Source organism: Nelumbo lutea, chromosome 3, assembly GCF_056320005.1.
Source record: "Nelumbo lutea isolate HS-2025 chromosome 3, American lotus-T2T, whole genome shotgun sequence".
NCBI lineage: Eukaryota > Viridiplantae > Streptophyta > Magnoliopsida > Proteales > Nelumbonaceae > Nelumbo > Nelumbo lutea.
The window spans coordinates 25,450,613-25,469,826 of NC_142686.1; the positions used below are offsets into that span (position 1 = coordinate 25,450,613).

The 19,214-nt window shown below is 41.5% G+C and overlaps 1 protein-coding gene across 2 annotated transcripts; it reads left to right on the forward strand.

Annotated features, from left to right (window-relative positions):
* The first annotated feature begins 278 nt into the window (after window positions 1–278).
* LOC148863732 (zinc finger CCCH domain-containing protein 14-like) lies at window positions 279–2,995 on the forward strand. 2 transcript variants are annotated; one of them, XM_088975805.1, is made up of 3 exons: window positions 279–493; window positions 927–1,666; window positions 2,162–2,995. In XM_088975805.1, the coding sequence occupies exons 2-3, from the start codon at window positions 947–949 to the stop codon at window positions 2,459–2,461; spliced, it is 1,020 nt and encodes a 339-aa protein (XP_088831931.1). In that variant the 5' UTR covers window positions 279–493; window positions 927–946; the 3' UTR covers window positions 2,462–2,995. The 2 variants fall into 2 exon arrangements, with proteins under 2 accessions (XP_088831931.1, XP_088831932.1); XM_088975806.1 differs by having other exon boundaries at window positions 407–493; window positions 2,165–2,967.
* Window positions 2,996–19,214: the final 16,219 nt, after the last annotated feature.

Sequence of the window (19,214 nt, forward strand, 5' to 3'; positions counted from 1 at the left end):
ATTACACATTACCCCGACAGTACTCCACAAAATAACTCCTTAACCTATATTGACAGAACTCAGAAGTAATTTCGGGCTACACAACCCGGACCGGCCTCCGTGACATCCAGACCCGGGCCGAGCTGGTAGGACAGGATAGCGACTTAGTCCAGCTCACAAGTCACAACTAGCAAAGCAAAGTAGCAAGATTGCAATACAAGTGACGGAGTCCGTTATGCCACGTCAGCTCGCTGTTATGTCCAAACCGTTAAACCAATGCATGGGAGTGCCATTCCGTTAGAATATGTTTAACGGTCTGAGCTGCGGCTCTTTGGTCTCCCTGCCACCAGGCATGCTTCACTGTTTCCTCCTCTCCAAGTCGATCTCTATATAAACCACTTCCCTCTTCATTTCTCAAGTCCGCCCACTATCCTTCCCGGTTTCATTCTCTGTTTCTTTCGCTTCTTTGAGAAAACCAAGGAGGCTACCTCCCCTCTCTTCTTCACCGATTCAGGTGAGCTACTTCCTGCAGCAATCTTTAATTTCACCGCCCCATCGCTGTTTAGACCTTCCGATATGAGATCTCAATCGTCTCAATGCTGTTACTCATTCTTTCTAAACATTAGTTTTCTCCATTTTTTACACTAATCTCTGATTACAAACCTAGGTTTTTCTATTGATCTATATCGAGTTCTTGAAGTTGATCTAAGAATATATAATAAATTCTTCAAGCTTCAAGGATTCTAAAGCCCTGCATTCGAAACTCTTCCGTATTCTTTGTATCTTCCCAATAGAAAGAATGAACACAAAAAAGAAAAGAAGATCGAGATATCTAATTTCTTTTAATTTTCTCGTATGTGTCTAACAAAGTATAAAAAATGAAATTTCGATAGGTGTCAATCGCAACTGAGATTTTCTCTCTCGCTCACTCTCTCTATGTTTCGTAGGTGGACATAGCCATCGGCAAATGCAGAAAGACGCCTCGTACGCCGCCGATGGCGTCAGGGATGCCGCCGTTTCATCGCCTCCCCGATCACAAGATCAGCGGGTATTGTCAACACCTCAAAAGCAACCCAACGGCAGTGGTCTTACCTCACTCTACTCCATCTTCTCTCCGGAAACATCTCCCTTGAACTCGGTTCCACTCAGTCCCTCCGGTTGCTCCTGCGATGGAGACAACAATAACAACGCAATCGCCACGGAAAATCGTCTCTATCTCGCCGGTCTCACCTTGGAATTCCAACAACTGGTCAATCGCTACGGCATATGTCTCAATCGCCTCCAAGAAATCACCAATGAAGTCGAAGCTCTTCGTGAGGAGAATGCCAAACTTCGATTGACCAACAAAGATCTCACTATGCGTTTGAACCTCTTGACTCAGGCGTCGCTCCAGAATTTATATGTTCCCTCTGCTCTTCCATCTCTGTCGATCATTGACGATTTCCGCCGTCTCTATGTTGGAGATAACGTGCGTAACAGTGGCATTTCAGGCGAAATTTCGGATTCTAGTCCGACGAGTGTTATCGGGAGTAATCAATTCGAAATGAGCACTGACCGCGTTTCATTGCCTAAGAGTATCTCCATTCGTTCGAGTGGTTACTTGAAGATGAATCACGCTGCCGGGAGCAGCGGTGGTTCCACTCGCACCAATCGTCTTCGCGTTGCGAGCCCGGTCCTCAGTGGAACGGTAAATATTAATTCCTAGAAATTGAATACCCGTTCTTAATTTCATTATTAGTTTGGCTTCTCTTTTGGCATGATTTTAGGTTTATTATTGAAGAAGTTTCGGATTTTTCTTCCTGTTAGAGGTATAGAATACATGTATTTCCTTCCATTTTCATCCTTGGTTGCGTTTGGGTTAGCAACCCTTTGATTATCTACATATATATAATCGAGTGTTCTATAAACAGAGATGATTCAGTGTTATTTTCTGATTATAGGATCACTGAAGTTTTGAATAATGGATGAAAGTCGAATATTAATCCTTTAAGATCTTATCTATTATGATCCGTGTATGCTGTACTACATAGTGGTAGTCTGGTAGATAAGTAAGTACCATATCAGGACATGGAAATGGTGGTGGTGGGGACAATCGAACGGTTGGTCTTGTCAGTTGTCACTTCATAAATTATAACTCTAATATATTAATAATTGGGGAGTTCTGTTAATGTGCGTGATGCAGCAGCGTGTTTTTGTGCCCGGAGGGAAGAAAGAGGAAGAAGCGCTGGAGTTCGAGGTCTATAACCAAGGGATGTTCAAGACGGAGCTTTGCAATAAGTGGCAGCAGACTGGTGCGTGTCCGTATGGGGAGAACTGCCAGTTTGCTCACGGTATCAGTGAACTCCGCCCGGTTATTCGCCACCCGCGCTACAAGACTGAAGTCTGCCGGATGGTGCTCGCCGGCGATACATGTCCGTACGGTCACCGCTGCCATTTTCGGCATGCACTCACTGACCACGAGAAGTTCATGGGTCCCATATAGTGAAGATTGATTGATTCAATGCCAACTGCGGCCGAGATTATTTTGATGATAATGTTTAGAAGGAGAGATAGAAAACAGGGAGAAGGGGACGTAGGATAAGTTGCGATGTATATACTATATACAGATCAATTCAATAATAAGAAGAAAAATAAAAAATAAAAGACACCATTAAATAATAATAACAATAAAATTAGTATTAAGAAGTATAAGTATGATAATCAGTGAGGAGCAGGGTTGGACATTGTCGGGGGTAATCTGTTGCGGAATGAAGAACTGGAGATGAATAAGTTTTTTTTTTCTTCTTTTTATCTGTTTTTTTTTTTTGGTGGGGGGGGGTTTGGTAGCTGCTTCTGACAGGGCACGCCAGATGCGTCATCTGCTGCTCGTTTCTTCTCGTATTTGATATCTGGGAGATCATCAAACGAACCAGCCAACCAAACCGGAATTTTGTAATCATGATATTTGATACCGGCACTGTACGCAATATTCGATTGGACTTGGAGTTCTCATTCATGAGTCATGAGCATGACCAAACACACACTCTCTCTCTCTCGTATATTTGTTTGTTGTGGTATTACTTGCTTCCAAGTTTCATCAGTGAACAATGAATTGTGAAAATATTGTCTGCAGGCCCTGCACCACGTGGGGATGCCCGGTGACTTTGGTAACTGCAAGTACAAATAAAGGTAGGGTCGTCTCACCATCCACGCACTGTGAAATGCTGGAGACTACTTCAAAGTTTTGAGTGAGAGGTATTTTCGCGATAATGCTTTTTGGTTAGTGATCCACATTTGCTTTAATTGTTTCGTTTGAATGCGGCTTGGTGATTAGGTAATAAGTCACGGTATACAATTAATCTGAGTTGTTAAAATTGGGACCATGGTCGAATCATCCAAATTCGGTTATAGTTGCAATAAAGTCTGTATGTAGTATGTAGTAGTAGGTTATACTAGCCAGCGGAATCTCTCTCTTCCCTCTCAGTGGAGTTAGGCAGAAGGTTAGCGTATTTCTTAAGCAGCAGATTGTTTCTTATTTTTTTAGTACTCCCAAGTCCCACCATATAAATGCTTACTCACATTTCTTTCTCACGTCGTCGCTTTACTCGTTGGTTTGACTCGCATATAAGTTACAAGTAGGTTCTTTTGTATTAATGTCTCCTTAATTAAAACGTTTATTACCAGCTAATTACTGGGTAAAGACTAAAGATGTTCCATGTAACTGATTCCGCAGCTCTATTTGGAATTTGGATGCAGTTATATGAAATTGTCGACAACATTTCCATTAAAACAAATCATGTGAAAAATGAAAACGTATTTTCCACCTTGACGTCAGTCCAAAAATGCCACTCAATCGATGAAGCAGTGATCAAATACCCAATTTATTGTGTTCTGTGATTATGGCTTGAAAACGGGTAAGGGTGAGATCCCTTCAACCTTTAGTCATGTACTAATGGAACCCCTTCATGTTTTGGTATATATTAAGGCCTATATATTCCCCTACTCAACCACCTCAAGGCTATTGCCATGTGGTAGAGGACTGTTCCACTTACACTTGCTACATGTATGATATAACAGTAAGAATGGCCCAACGTACACTCAAAAGTTTCATTTTGGGAGGAGATAAAATCACCACAACAAGCATATAAATGTGTTCACTCCAAAAACAATGAACTGAGCTTTTGATATTGATCATAAACTCTACATTTGTTGTGGACCTGTGGTGATTGTATCTCTTCCACCAATGAAACTTACGAGTGTTTAATTCAGCAAAGAGAGGATTTCTTTTCTTTGGGTGGATAATAAAAAATAGGATAAATTGCCAGATTAATACACTGAACTTTGTGGTTAGTCTCAATTTAGTATTTGAACTTTAAAATGTGTCATACAGTACCGGAATTCCCCAAAATTATCACTTTAGTCCAAAATCATTAGTTAATGTTAGATGACACATGGAAGGACACAAATATCTTTTGGGTTTCAATAGGCGAGAAAAACATAAATTCTAAATGGCCAAAATAGCCTTAAATTAAAACCCTTTACACTGCAAACTTTGCCGGCAAAGCTATAAAAAAAAAAAAAAAAAGCCTGGAAAAGAGTTGCAGAGAACACGGGGGAGAGAGAGAGGGAGAGAGAGACTTGTAAAGATGAAATCCTCGAGATGAATAGACTTTTTGAGTCTAACGGAGATTTCATGGAAATCCAAGTGAGGGTATCTACAACAACGAATTTACCTTTCGTTTTGCCAAAAAAAAAAAAACTTCCATTTTCTTTTTGACTTAACTTTCTGTGTTTTTTCATTGTCTTTTTTTCTAATTTTAAGTTGTTTATTTGTTGAATTCTCCTTTTGATATATTTTACTTAAAAAGCCATCTCCCTGGCTTGATTTTGTAAACTTAGGGTCCATTTGGAAAGGGTACAAATAGAAATATGTAGAACATAAAACCTTATATTTTGTATTATTTTGCATATATTTGCATTGTACATATTTATATTTATACTTCTTCCAAATTGAGTCTTAGTGTTTGATTCCAGAGAAATCCTCATGCCCCTGTCTGATTCCAGCTCGAAGAAAATATTGATTTAAATGCCAAACTTAAATCTCAGCTCATGACGGTTCAATATTGACCATGAAATTCAGTCTTGATGGATGGTTTCTGGCAACGCCTGGTTTTTCGGCCGGCACTAGTTCAATCGTGAACGAAAAATGGAAATAGCTCGTTCAAAAACTTATTTAGTTGCTCGCAAAACAAGCTTGAATGAAATAAATGGGAAGAACCCTAGCTTTCCCAAAGTTTTACTGGTTTTAAAGAAAAAGGTAGATTAAATTTGTTTCTAAAATTATTCAAAGGGTAGTTATAGCATTTTCAAAAATTTCAAGTAACTGACATAGATAATGGTTGAAATGCTAAAGACAGATACTAAATTCATAGTTTTTGAAATTTAGGTATTACAGTAGCACATTTTAAAATTAATTTATTAAAGTGAGACTACTCCAAAGTATAAAATATTAATCTGCAATTTACTCTATAAAATAAGAGATCATAGAAAAAATATGATATACAAAAAACAACTGACTAATAAATTGAAATCATAAACGTGGTTGTAAATAAGTGTGTCATTTATCAAAATTTATGGGTGGATTTTGATTGGTCAAAACTTTTTTCATTATTCACCTATATCACAATTGTGGCCGTTGTTAAATTTTGGATATTAAATTTACAAACTTGTACAAAGTGTCCAAATAATCGGAGATCTAAACGAGGACAAGCAGAAACACATATGTTTACGCGTTTTAGGGAAGTATGTCCGCAGTCTTCTAAAGCCCAAAAAAGATATGTCAAGTACCTTAATTCTAATGGGTTTCTTGAAATAGATAGGCCCAATAGCAATATATTTGGACTTGTTTAGTGCAAACCTTTTAACTGGCAGTACAGTAAAAATCAACTTCCATGCCTTGATCGATCAAATAAGGGCAAACTCTCTTTAAAAACATTTATAGAGACCATTTACACGGAGCAACCATGGTGTTTGAAGACTTCTACTAACGACTTCCAAGTGTATGCTAGCTGATCTGGGCGGAACTAAAATCGTGGAGTGGAATTGGGAGAACCATCTTCCATGGGAACTCTCTAGGCTCATCTTGGAAGTCTTCTACGATGATTAATTCCAAAACTTGTTTAACTTCCTTCTTGCAACAAACTGAAAAAAAGGAAGAAAATAAATAAATAGGTTAAACACCAGTTCAGGAAGAGCAAAATAAGGTATTCCCCATAACGTGGAAAGCATGTTTTTGGTTGTGTGCTATATTTGCGGTTGCTAAAATTTAAACAAAAAACCATTGCCGGAGCCAGGAACTTTCTCTTGAGGGCCCAATTTATTAGGGGTGGCACTTTTCCTCACCCCACTAGGCATTTAGTCTCTCCAACCCACCCCACTAGGCATTTAGCCTCTCCAACCCAATCGGGTTGAATATGGAGATCGTTCACCTTACTCTAACCGATGTTTATATCTGTGTGTATTCAATTCAACTCAAATAGATGTTAGTCAAGTGCTAAACCCATTTAGATTAATAATTATTTTTTTAAGGCTTTGTTTGCTTTTTGGTAAGTTACTCAGGTAAATGCAGTTATTTGGGTAAGTTTTTTCTTGGGAAATACTTATCCGGGTAAGTACATTTACCCATGTTCTTTTATTTTCATGTAAATAAAGTAATGACCACTTTAGTCATAAAAATCCATAAGAGCATTTTTGTCCCATTCAAGTGTTCGCAACTTCCCCCTAGGTGGAAAAATTATTTATCCACCTAAGAGATGGTTTAATAAACTTTTTTCTGCTCCCCACATAAATCTGAAAAAAGAACATGGGATTCGTGTTCAATGGGAACCAAAATCCCATTGACCAACTTTCCCCCCTCTCAAAATCCAAAAAAGGAACACCCCATAAGTATAGTCTTTCCTAATCATATATTTTTTTATTAAAAAAAAAGAATTATAGGATTCGGATCTCTGATGGGGAATTTGTCTCATTGGAGATCGGGAATGGAGGTTCATTTTTTCCCCCATAGGTGGGGAGTTACATACTTAGAAATTGAGAATGGATATGGGGACTATGGTCCCCACCCCAGACTCGTCCCATTGCCTTTCCTATAAGTAAAATTTTTTTTGGCTTATGGTAATAAAAAAGTTATAATAAATTTACATTCACAATAGAATGCTTGAAAAATAGAGAACAGTAGAAAGTTTTTTGTGTTAATTAAAGGATTCACCAGTCACCTATAGCGGTGTCTTTTTCCGGTATGTAGCTCCGCGAGCTAGGAGCGCATCATCGGGGCAGGGCGAAAACGAACATCAAATTGAATGAAGATGTTGCTTGGAGAAGAAAATGTGATAGAAAAATACGTTTACGGGTGTTTTGGGGAATTACTAACGGAGGGGGTTAGCAGCTAGCACCCGTTTGTCTGTTCCTCGCATGCATATAATGAGATCCAACTGTGTATAGGACTGGTTGCAGTTTGTTAATTAGTCAATTTGTGAATAAATCAGGAGTAACACATTATTAAAAGTTTTGGAGGGGACCCAACGAGCCCAAACCCCATCTTCAAAATAGCATTTTTCTTTTTTTTTGCTTCGAAAAAGAAAATTTATTCACTAAAGAAATCAAAACCTGGTAGCCAGAGTATGGGCTACCACATTTGAAGAACGACTCACAAACAAAGAGGAGAAACCCAACGACACCAAAAAGATATCTGAAATGACGGGTTGGGTAGCCCATGAACAAGCTTGGGACCCCCTCGCAGAGTAAGAATAACGTTAAGATTATCGGACCTTCGAAGCAGCAAACTCTGGAGAAAGAAGTAAGGCCTTTAATTTTTATATGGGGGGGGGGACAAGGACCCCAACTCATAAACGTGGCTAAAAACACATCTCGTCAAAAAAAAAAAAAAAAACCCAAAAACACATTATTGAATTTGTGGGTTCAAATAGAGGTGTCAATTGGACTGGATTTGGTCCAATCCGATCTAGTTCAATGTGAATCCATTTATTATTGAATTTGTGGGTTCAAATAGAGGTGTCAATTGGATTAGATTTGGTCCAATCCTATCCAGTCCAATGTGAGTCTATTATATATCAGGTCCAGTCCAATCCAATGAATATTATGAATTATTTTGGACCGGTCTAATTGAACATCTGGACCGTTCAATCTATTCAAATTCGTTTCAATTTAGATTGGTTTCAACCCAAAGTCGGTCTATTGACACCTATATTCTTATTTTATATTAATGGACCAGATATTGACTTAATCCAACCCAATCCAATATAAATGTTTTATAGATGAACTAGGTCCAATCCAATCTAATAAAAATTTTGGACTGGATTGGTCCATTCAAATTAGTTTAAACTAGTCCATTGACACCCTTATGTTCAAACACTGTTTTTGCCTAATAATTTGATATTATATTTCATAAAACATACAATATTCAGATAGAGCTGCTGATGGAACGGATATTAGCGTAGCTTTCTAATATTTATTTTTATTTATACATTGAACCCAAATTAATTTAAATTTTTTGTCAAATACATTTAAATTGGAACTGGTATGAAGCATATAAGTTTTAAGGTAGCACTTGTATGAGTATGCATAGGAGATTCATTTTCATACCACACATCAACTAGTAGCCTATATATCAGCCTTATTGAAGTGAAAATATGTTCTTCGAAGACTTTTTTTTTTTCAGAAACAAGGTTAACTTTTGTGAACCAAATTGAAAAGTTTTCACTTTGTTTTGACGAAAACATATTCAAGAACCTTTTTTTTGCTAATCCGAGGAAAATATAAAACATTCACATCCGGATTGAAAAACATTGAAACATTGACTGATTATATTGATCACTTGGGTAAATTGGACTGAGGGAATGAACAAATGCTGAATCCACAAGTTCCAAAATTCTTTTGTAGATGGTTTGTGGTTGGTTAGATGATTCTTTTACAGAGACGAAATAGGTGAGACATGATTCTCTGTAAGCTTTCTTTGTAAGCACCCATGAGACAGATGTCACAAATTGACACACTGGTGTAGGCGTTATCGACCATTCCAATTAAAAGGCTGGCATGAAAGAAGAGATCAAGTTTCTCAAGATTCTTGTATGAATAACAATTTTGTAACATTTGTTTATTTAAATTTTTGGTCAATTTGAGTTTTTAAAAATTAATTTTTAGTTTGTTGATGTCACATCAATTGGTGATGAAGGAAGATTTGGCCCGACCTCTCTATTATGAGACACGTGGCAGAAACAACAGCCCGCAAAAGGGGCCAAGCCTAGGCGGGAACAAGGGGACACACTTCACTGAACTGACCCACCTTGTAACAGCTCGGGATACACTTCGCCAAACTGACCCACCTTGTAACAGCTCGGGATACACTTCGCCGAACTGACCCACCTTGTAACAGCTCGGGATACACTTCGCCGAACTGCCACCTTGTAACAGCTCGGGATAGACTTCGCCTAACTGCCACCTTGTAACAGCTCGGGATACACTTCGCCGAACTGACCCACCTTGTAACAGCTCGGGATACACTTCGCCGAACTGACCCACCTTGTAACAGCTCAGGATACACTTCGCCGAACTGACCCACCCTTGTAACAGTTCGGGATACCTCCGAGCTCAAGACCGCCTCACTCAGCACTTCGCATCATCTTCTGGGCACCAAAGCCAAACAAGTCGTACCATGCCTGACACTAGGGAAGTCCGTGCCCGAGGGCGCCACGCCTGACTGACTTGGGATCTGACGTTTGGCAACAACACTCTAAATGGCCACTTGCCACCGCCACTGACGCCGCCATCTCCAGTTAGACGGTTAGGCAGTGACGGTTCTGTCTCAACAGAAAGGACGATGACCGAGTTGACAAGCGCAAGGGTAATCATGCCCGATCTGACAAGGGCCTCGGGACGAGTACACGAAGTGACAATAAGAGTCCCCTGCCCCCCAACAACGGAGGTATGCAAACTTTGCGCTATCTGGTATTACCTTGCTTTTGAAGGATTTTAACTTGAGCTTCGGAGCCTCTACACCGGGTTCCCCCTGGAGCTTTCCCATCTCTTCCGTTTCAGGTTCCCTGCTACCCCGTTCGGAAGCAAGGTAGCGGACAACTAAGACCAGCCAGATCGCGCTCCATCAATTGGCGCCGTCTGTGGGAAACACTTCGAAAAGCCTCCATCCAAACTTCGATACCCCCCTTTTTTCTTCAAAAAACCCAACACTCATGGCCTCCTCGAGCAACACCAGACGTGGCACGGAGACAAACGCCACCGGGGAGCAACTTCAGGTCCCCGTAGTGTGCGTTGGACAGTTCACCATCCCCCTTTCGGCGGATGGGATCCCCATCTTGAACACGCCGCAAGCAGTGGCACTCGTAAACCCTCCTACCACAAACGTCCCCTTTCCTCTCCCCATTGAGACAACCTTCACTGAACCAACTGCCGTCCCCCTGGCAGCTAGCCAAGACCGATTGGAGGACCTGATGCAGTGCATGCGGGCAATGCAAGCCCAAATGCAACAGTTCCAGCAACACCAGCTTCACCAGCACCAAGTGCTGCACATCTCCCAGTATCACTATCAACAGCAGTTCCCCCAACTGCCACTGAACCAACCACTACTTCCACCTCGCCACCCCGCTCCGAGGCCGGTCAAGGCCTCCTCGTAGGATGGGCGCCCCCGCCAGGCGAAGGCCTCCCGACCCCAGAACCACCCCAACAGCCAGGCCTCGTCCCCAGGCCGAAGAGAGAAAAATGGCATCCCCGCCTCGCAACCCGCAGGTGGGTCGGGAACCTTGCCCGCGAGGTCGGCACCCCGGCGCTCCAAGCCCGAGCTCCCGCTCACCGAAAACCGATTCAGCGCCCTAGCGGCAGACTACAAGCACTCCGGGCCCATCGAGCTCGGTAACACGGAGGCCAGCAACGCCAGCACAAGGCCCGCTCAACGGCAAAGGCGCCGGCGAAGTCACCAAACCGCCACCCGCGCCTTGTCGGAATTCAGAGGCAAAGCCACGAGCTCGGATGAGGTAGGGGCTGCCCCGGCTCTCTCCGTTCCTTCCCCCCTCGCATCGGAACTCCAGGCGGTCCCCTTACCCAGAGACTTCAAGCTCCCACCTCTGGACAAGTACGACGGGTCCTTCGACCCCAACGACCACGTTGGCACCTTTCAGTCGCAAATGCACCTCGCCAGGGCTAGCGAATCGTGCATGTGCGTGGCCTTTACCACCACCCTCAGGGGGGTAGCCCGCACTTGGTACAGGAACCTGGCCCCCGGGTCGATAAAGTGCTGGGCCCAGTTCGTGCAAGTCTTCACCACACACTTCGTCACCAGCCAACGGTGCCCCAGAACAGAGGAAAGCATCTTCGGAGTGGTCCAAAGAGAAGGAGAATCTATTCGGGGCTACATCAAGCGGTTCAACGAAGCATGCTTGCAAATACCGCGGTTGGACCCCGCAGTGCAGCTCGCGGTGGCCAAAAGAGGGGTGACGCACAAAGAGTTCAAATGGCACATGGTGGGCAACCAGCCCGTGACCGTAGCCGAATTCCTCAAACTCGTAGATAAGTTCATGAGGACAGAGGAAGAAATCAACCAACGAACCGAAGGTGGGAACGAGAAAAGAAAGAGAGAAGGCGAGCTCTCCAACCCAGTGAATAGAAAAAACCCGACCCGGGAGCCGAAGCCGAACCAGTCCTTCCGGGCCCCCCTAGCAGTTCGGACGGACTACACGCCGTTAAACACGAGGCGGACAGAGATCTTAATGACGATCAAAGACGCTCCGTACGTTAAGTGGCCACCTCGCCTAAAAGGAAATCCGAACGAGAGAAACAAGAATTTGTATTGTAGTTTCCATAGAGACCATGGTCATAGCACCGAACAGTGTAATAACCTCCGGGACGAGATAGAGGGACTCATCCGTCGCGGATACTTGAGAAACTTTGTACAGCACAACAATAACAATAAAGCAGGTCGGCAAGGGGAGCACGAAAAGGATGCCCCCGAGTCTAGCAACAAACCTGCCGAACCGTTGCAGAAGCAGCCTCCGGAAGAGAGACCAGTTCGGGGAACCATCCACATAATAGTGGGAGGTTCGGTGGTAGCGGGGTGTACCTCGGCAGCAGCCCGGACTTCAGTTCGTGAAGCGGCACTCGAAGAACGGAACCCCCCAAAGAGACCAAAGACCAAAGAACCAATCTTTTTCACGGAGGACGACTCGCGAGGAGTCCACTACCCCCATGATGACGCGCTTGTCATTAAGCTAAGGATCAACGACTTCGAGGTCAGGCGCGTACTCGTAGATTCGGGCAGCTCAGCGGACATCCTCTTCAAATCAGCATTTGACCAGCTGCAGTTAAAGAAGAGCGAGCTGAAGCCCGTGAACACTCCCCTGGTAGGTTTCAGCGGAGAGGAAGTCAGGCCCCTCGGAAAAGTAACTGTCCCTGTGGAAGTCGGCACATGGCCTTGTGCGGTCAGACTCAACCATGATTTCCTGGTAGTCGCGACCCCCTCCCCATACAATGCCATAATAGGGCGGCCGATCACGCATATCCTACGGGCGGCGGTCTCCACCTACTATTTGGCCATGAAGTTCCCTACGGACTTCGGTATAGGGGTAGCGCGGGGCGACCAGCTCGAGTCCCGCAAGTGCTACGTTGCCGCCCTAAAGGGAAAAACCAAGGCGGCCGACGACCTCGAACTGGAGCGGCCGGCGGAGCAAGGTGAGGAGCGAGCTTCGCCCACGGAGGAAATAGTCGCAATCCCGACTTCAGCTACGGACCCAGCTCGCACACTAAGCATCGGAGCTTCCATCGAAGACCCCCTACGAGCCAAACTGGTGAGTTTTTTACTTCAAAATTTAGATATTTTTGCTTGGTCCGCGGCCGACATGCTCGGCATTAGCCCCAGACTGATAACTCACAAACTTAATACTGACCCTGTAGTCAGACCCGTTAGACAGATGAAACACAACTTAGCCCCAGAACGCTGGAGAGCGGTCGACGAGGAGGTTGAGAAGCTCCTCGCAGCAAACTTCATAAGGGAAGTCCACTACCCGAGCTGGGTGGCCAACCCGGTGTTGGTAAAAAAGGCAAGCGGCAAGTGGCGCATGTGCGTCGACTATACCGACCTGAACCGAGCTTGCCAGAAAGTTTGCTTCCCCCTCCCCAGAATTGACCGCCTAGTGGACGCGACCTCGGGAAACGAGTTGCTAAGCTTCCTGGACGCCTACTCGGGCTACAACCAAGTTAGGATGGACCCATCCGATGAGGAAAAAACCAGCTTCATAACCGAGTTCGGCCTGTATTGCTACAAAGTCATGCCCTTCGAACTAAAAAATGCCGGGGCAACTTTCCAAAGACTTGTAAATAAGCTATTTCGGCCCCTGATTGGTACGAAGATAGAGTGCTATGTAGACGACATGGTCGTCAAGACTCAGTTTTCACAAGAGTTAATACAAGACTTAGATTCTGTTTTCCAAATCCTGCGTCAGTTTAGCATGAAGTTGAATCCCAACAAGTGTGTCTTCGGCGTCACCTCGGGCAAGTTCCTAGGCTACATTGTCAATCGACGCGGTATTGAGGCGAACCCGAACAAAATAAAAGCCATTCTAGATATGAAACCACCTCGGAAAGTAAAAGAGGTTCAGAGGCTAAACGGCCGCATAGCCGCTCTAAGCTGCTTCTTGTCTAAGTCAGCAGACCGCTGCCTACCCTTCTTCAAGGCAGTCAAAGGCAAAGGGTTCGAGTGGACCCAGGACTGCCAGTTCGCGTTCGACGAACTAAAAGGTTACCTTGCTAGTATGCCAACCTTAGCCCGGCCCGAGGTGGGCGAGGTCTTAGAACTGTACCTCTCGGCGAGCGACGAGGCGGTCAGTTCGGTACTAATAAAGGAAACAGACCGGGTCCAACGACCCATATATTATGTTAGTAAAATTTTGCAGGGAGCAAAGGCAAGGTACCCGGAGATAGAAAAACTAGCATACGCCCTAGTAATAGTAGCTGGTAAACTCCGCCCGCACTTCCAGGCTCACACCGTCATCGTCCTAACTGACAAACCTCTTAGACAAGTTTTACTCAAACCCGAAGTCTCCGGTCGACTGACGAAATGGGCCATCGAACTCAGCGAGTACGACCTCCAGTACAAACCGATAACCGCTATCAAGGCCCAAGCTTTGGCAGATTTTATCGCCGAGTGCACTTTCAGCCACGAAGCCCCACAGGTCGAGCCCGAGGTCCCTAGTTGCGGCGAACCCGGAGCTCCCGAGCCCATAGAGTCCGAACCCCGTGAAATAGCACCCAGTGTGGCATCTCTCCTGGTCAGGCGAAGAGCGAATTGGGATGAGGAGCCCTGGATACTTCACGTGGATGGTTCCTCGAACCGGCAAGGCAGCGGAGCTGGAATAGTCTTGTGCGGCCCGAGCGGCACAAAAGTAGAATACGCACTACGCTTTGAGTTCGCGGCATCCAACAACGAGGCAGAGTACGAAGCACTGATCGCCGGGCTGGATCTAGCGCGAAAGGTTAAAACAAAACACTTGGTCATCTGCAACGATTCTCATAGGGTTAATTATATTAAATAATCATCAAATTAATCTAAAAAAGTTTTAATATATATAGTTATTTTCCTTGGAATTTTAGAACGTTGAAGCTACAATTATTTCGCTTCTACTAAGGATCAAAACTTTAAGATAGCTTGTTGACATTGGAAACTATGACCAAGATATATCGGAGCCCTTATGATGAGCCTGTAATTTAGTATAAGTTTAATGAAATAAAGGTTATTCTTTAATAAATTGTAGTTGCAGGAACCTGGTCTATTATTAAGTGCGTATTCTATTTTTCTCTCTTTGTTTATCTCCCAAAGGGTTTCATGTCTCTTTTCATCTCTTCTTCCCAATTCTGTTGGATGTTTCAAATTGAAAGCTCTTATTTTCTCTTTCTTTCTACTACCTCAAATTTTGAGTTTAAACATACAGATATTAAACTCTTTATATTCCTAGCATCGCTCAAAATTGAAAATATTAAAAATCAAATTCTTGACGCCGAGAGGCCATAGGGCTTCTGATTTTCTTGGTCACCATGTCCTAGTCTTCTAAGTCGGCACGATGTGATTACTTATATAAGTTAGAAGGCAAAACTGAACAGAAGGATACAAACAAGCCAGCATTTAAGCTAAACTGACAGTGGCTAAAACAATCAGGTTCTTTTCTTAGAGAAATTAATGAGTTAAAACGGCTACACATTTATAAAGGAAAAAAAAAAAAAAAAAACTATGTTCTTCAGGTGAAACCAACTTCACATGGTACTCTACCACTCTTTCTATCTTGCTGTGACAATGAATGTTGAATCTTCAGGTTAACTTTCTTTTTTGGGGAGTGATTTGGAAACATCGCAATCTTTCACAAACGGAGGCATACCCTTAACCATTAGTGAAGAAGAAAATGTGGCAAAAGAAAGAAACATATATAGTTTTTTTTAATTGATTTTTATCCTTACAAATAGGGGTTTCTTTGTCTTTTCACCATGGATGTACCTGGTTTAATTTATAAAAAATGGGATGTGCTCAAATGAATTACTCCTCTTCATTTAATGCTCTTCACTTTTTTAATTACCCTCCACCTTGTTCTGTCTATTTGAGGACAAGCTTCTTATGTTCTTTCAAACCAAGTTTCAAAGAGAGTAGAAACTAGAAAGTGAGAAGTTCAGTCATGGACCTAAACCAATCACTACAATTCACTAATCCATCCCTACTTATGCAGGTACGCGACTCATCAATGCAAGCACCTCGCCCCATGGTGCCTCACAACCCAGAGAAATCGCATGAGGTGAAGGCCTATCTATCATATTTTACTCATTCCTTCACAGTTTCTTTTATCATTCTTTTGAATGGATTTTATTCCATCCTTTTTTTTTTGGATTTCTTCTAAGATAATGGAATTTTTTTCTAATGTGTTTGTGTTACTTTGTAATTTATGATGCGCTACATGCTTTGTAATTTCCTAGATGGAAGGAGAGGGTATGGAATCTCCCCTTGAAAAATTGCGAAGGCAGAATTTGCGATTATTTTGGCATCAACAATTACTCGATATCCATCATATTTCAGGTTTTGTGTACACACATACATACATGATACATGCATATATATTCTATTTCTATTTTATTTTGTTCTTCTATGGAGATGACTTTGTTGTCAATATTTCCTTCGTTTTATACTCAGAATGAGGAATGGATTTGGTTTTTATCATGGTTTTTAAAACCAATCCGGCAGCTGAATCGGTCAGGGGTCCAGTTACCAGGTCAAACGGTCAATCCAAACGGTCGGCCCGTTCTGATAAAAAAATTAAGAAAATAAAAAAATTAAAAAACAGTCAAAACCATTCGAATTGTTTAAATGATTAATCGGTTGATTCAACAGTTTGTTGACCAAAATCAATGGTTTTGAGGAAAAAAACAGTTTTGGGGGAAAACGAAATCAATTAAGTGACCGATTCTTGGTTTTTCTAATCCAACTATCCGGTCCAGTCCAATTTTAAAAACCATAGTTTTGATAATTGAACAGCCTATTAATGCATTTCGTTTAGCAAAATACTTGAATTTAGCCTCTTCAGCCATAACCCCAATTTGCTACCAACAAGATGTTACCTGCAGAACTACCAACATGGTCTATAATCACATATTTCAAATATGTTTTATAGTTGTATATTGTGATTGATAGGGGTTACACTTTTGATACAGTAATGATATTTGAGATGTGCAACCATGGATCATATTGGAAGCTGTGTGTATAGCGTATTGGTAGCAGATCTGGTGTCTTATAGATGCACATTGAAGCAAATTAAGCTGGTGTCTTATAGATCCATGCTCCTCAACGACAACCCATCCAAAATGTTTTTGTGTAATAGCGCATGAACAATGGGGATTGTTTTTTCTAAATTTGTGTCTTTTATACATTGATGAAGCATCTGGATGGTTGTCGTTTATCCACAATAGTTGAGCAGTAATTAATGGCTCTCCGTGCTGGCACTTCTTGCTTAGTAAGCTCTTTGTTTGCTATAATTATTAATCAGTTAGGTTTTGTTTGGTGTCATTTCCATTTCAGGCTTAAATGTTTAGATTAGAGGCAATACAATGGCATTTCATTTCGAATGTCTTGACATAAAACTTGTTTGCTTGATACTACTTAATGCTGACTAGTGTTTTGAGCAGTTTTGTGTTTATTGTGTTTGGTATGGGCTTTTTACATTAAACATTTAAATGAAATGTTTTATACATGACCTTTTTTTTAAATCAAAATAATCTCAACCCAGCAAAAAAAAATGGTATTTAAGCTCAAAATGCCTATATGGTATTGATGTCACAACATTTCAAGTAAATACAACCATGGTACCAAACATCATCTTAATCATTATGAAAGTTTTTAAATTTCATTTAAAGTTCTTCAAGTCAGATCTCTAATATTCTAAATTTGTAATTAATCAAAACAAAATATGAAAATTTTTTGGGTGTAAAATCTGGCCAACATTTTAGAATCTTTTTAAATTTTCAGATATTTAGCCATTTTGGAATTTTGGTTTTATACTTTTATTATCAAAATCAATTAGACGAACTTAATTAGTAATTGAGGCAGTAGTTTGCTTTTGTAGAGATAAAGAAACATCAGCTTCCAATTGCAAGGATCAAGCGGATTATGAAATCGGATGAAGAAGTGAAGGTTTGCATACCAATTCATCATATTTTACTTAAACAATGTAACAAAGACATGATGCATGTAATACGTACTGTAGTAGTTGTTGTAATAAAGAGATTCAGATGACCAATAATATTTCATGTGCATACTAGAATTCTACCCTCTTATAAGCTGTTTCCTCTTTTTTATTTTTTTGTGATCTCCTTGCTTAAATTTTTAGCAACAGAAGATAAGTGCAGACGCTCCCATTCTGTTCTCAAAAGCTTGTGAGCTTTTTATCCTGGAACTCACTCTTCGATCATGGCTCCACACCGAAGAACAGGGCCGGCGAACCCTACAGAGATGTGATATTGCTCATTCTATAACCACTGAATCTGTTCTTGATTTCTTACTCGGCGCCATTCCAGTGGAAGAAACTAAGGTCTTTTGACTTCACACATCCTATATGTATTAATCCGCCCGGTATTCAAGATGAAGTAATTAATTAGCTAGGGGTAACAAAGAGTTAGAGATTTAATTGCACAGTTTTCCTTGATATCATGTGCAAATCCTTGTTATATATTAAACTATTTGAAATTTTTTCTAGGAAGAGGAGGCTGAGAAAGATGAGAGTCTAACTGTTTCTGATCTCCCATCCAATGAGGTATCTCTTCCCATGATAGATGTCAACAAATTCCACCAGAATCTTAAGGGGGTTAGTTAAACAAAACTTTATCTCATCATAATAATTGTGAATTACATCTAGTTTAATTTTGAAATGCATCAAAAATTCATTTAAACTCTATTAATTACATGTCTTTGTAGTTCAATAACTAATGAATGCCTTTCAATTTTAATTTGCTCAGAAGTTCAAGGCTGGAGAACAAATTCCTCAACGACTTATGATTCAACACCCAGAATCCTCTACCCGGATCGTTTATGAATCTCCTGCTGAGGTGAGATCAAAGCTTTCAATGTATCTTTGGTTGTTATTAGGCTGCAATAATAGATGACTTTTTTTATTATTTTTGTTGCTTTTTTTCATTTGTTATATTAGTATGAACTATATACTCAGTTTTGAAAATTGATGCCGATTTTTGCAGTCTAGAGATATCAAGAATGGTGAGAAGCAAGGTGAAGCTATCGACCTCTGTTATGGCTCTAAAGATGGAATTTGAGTGTAGATGGAAGATCAAACATGGAAGAGGGTGATTCCCTCAAATAAGATGAAATAAAGAGATAAAGGCATTAATAAGAGATGATTATATGAGATGATTATATGGGACTCCTCTCTCTCTCTCTCTCTCTCTCTCTCTCTCACAGGTAGAAGAGACCATATGAGACTTCATCTCTCTAGATCTATAAATAATGAAGGATGCATGACAAATGGATAATATCCCTATTAGTTCCTAGTCAATTATATATAGAAATTAAGCCCATTACCCCATTGTTGGTCTCTGTTATATACCCTAAAAGTTGTTTTATTTACACAAAGTGTCCGCTCTCAAACTCAAATCTGCATTCTCACACTTACTAGTTTAAAAATTGTTTTATTTAA

Coding starts and splice junctions, on each gene's coding strand:
- LOC148863732 (XM_088975805.1), top strand. CDS start 947: ATGCAGAAAGACGCCTCGTACGCCGCCGATGGCGTCAGGGATGCCGCC. Junction 1,667..2,161: donor GCCCGGTCCTCAGTGGAACG/GTAAATATTAAT, acceptor TGCGTGATGCAG/CAGCGTGTTTTTGTGCCCGG.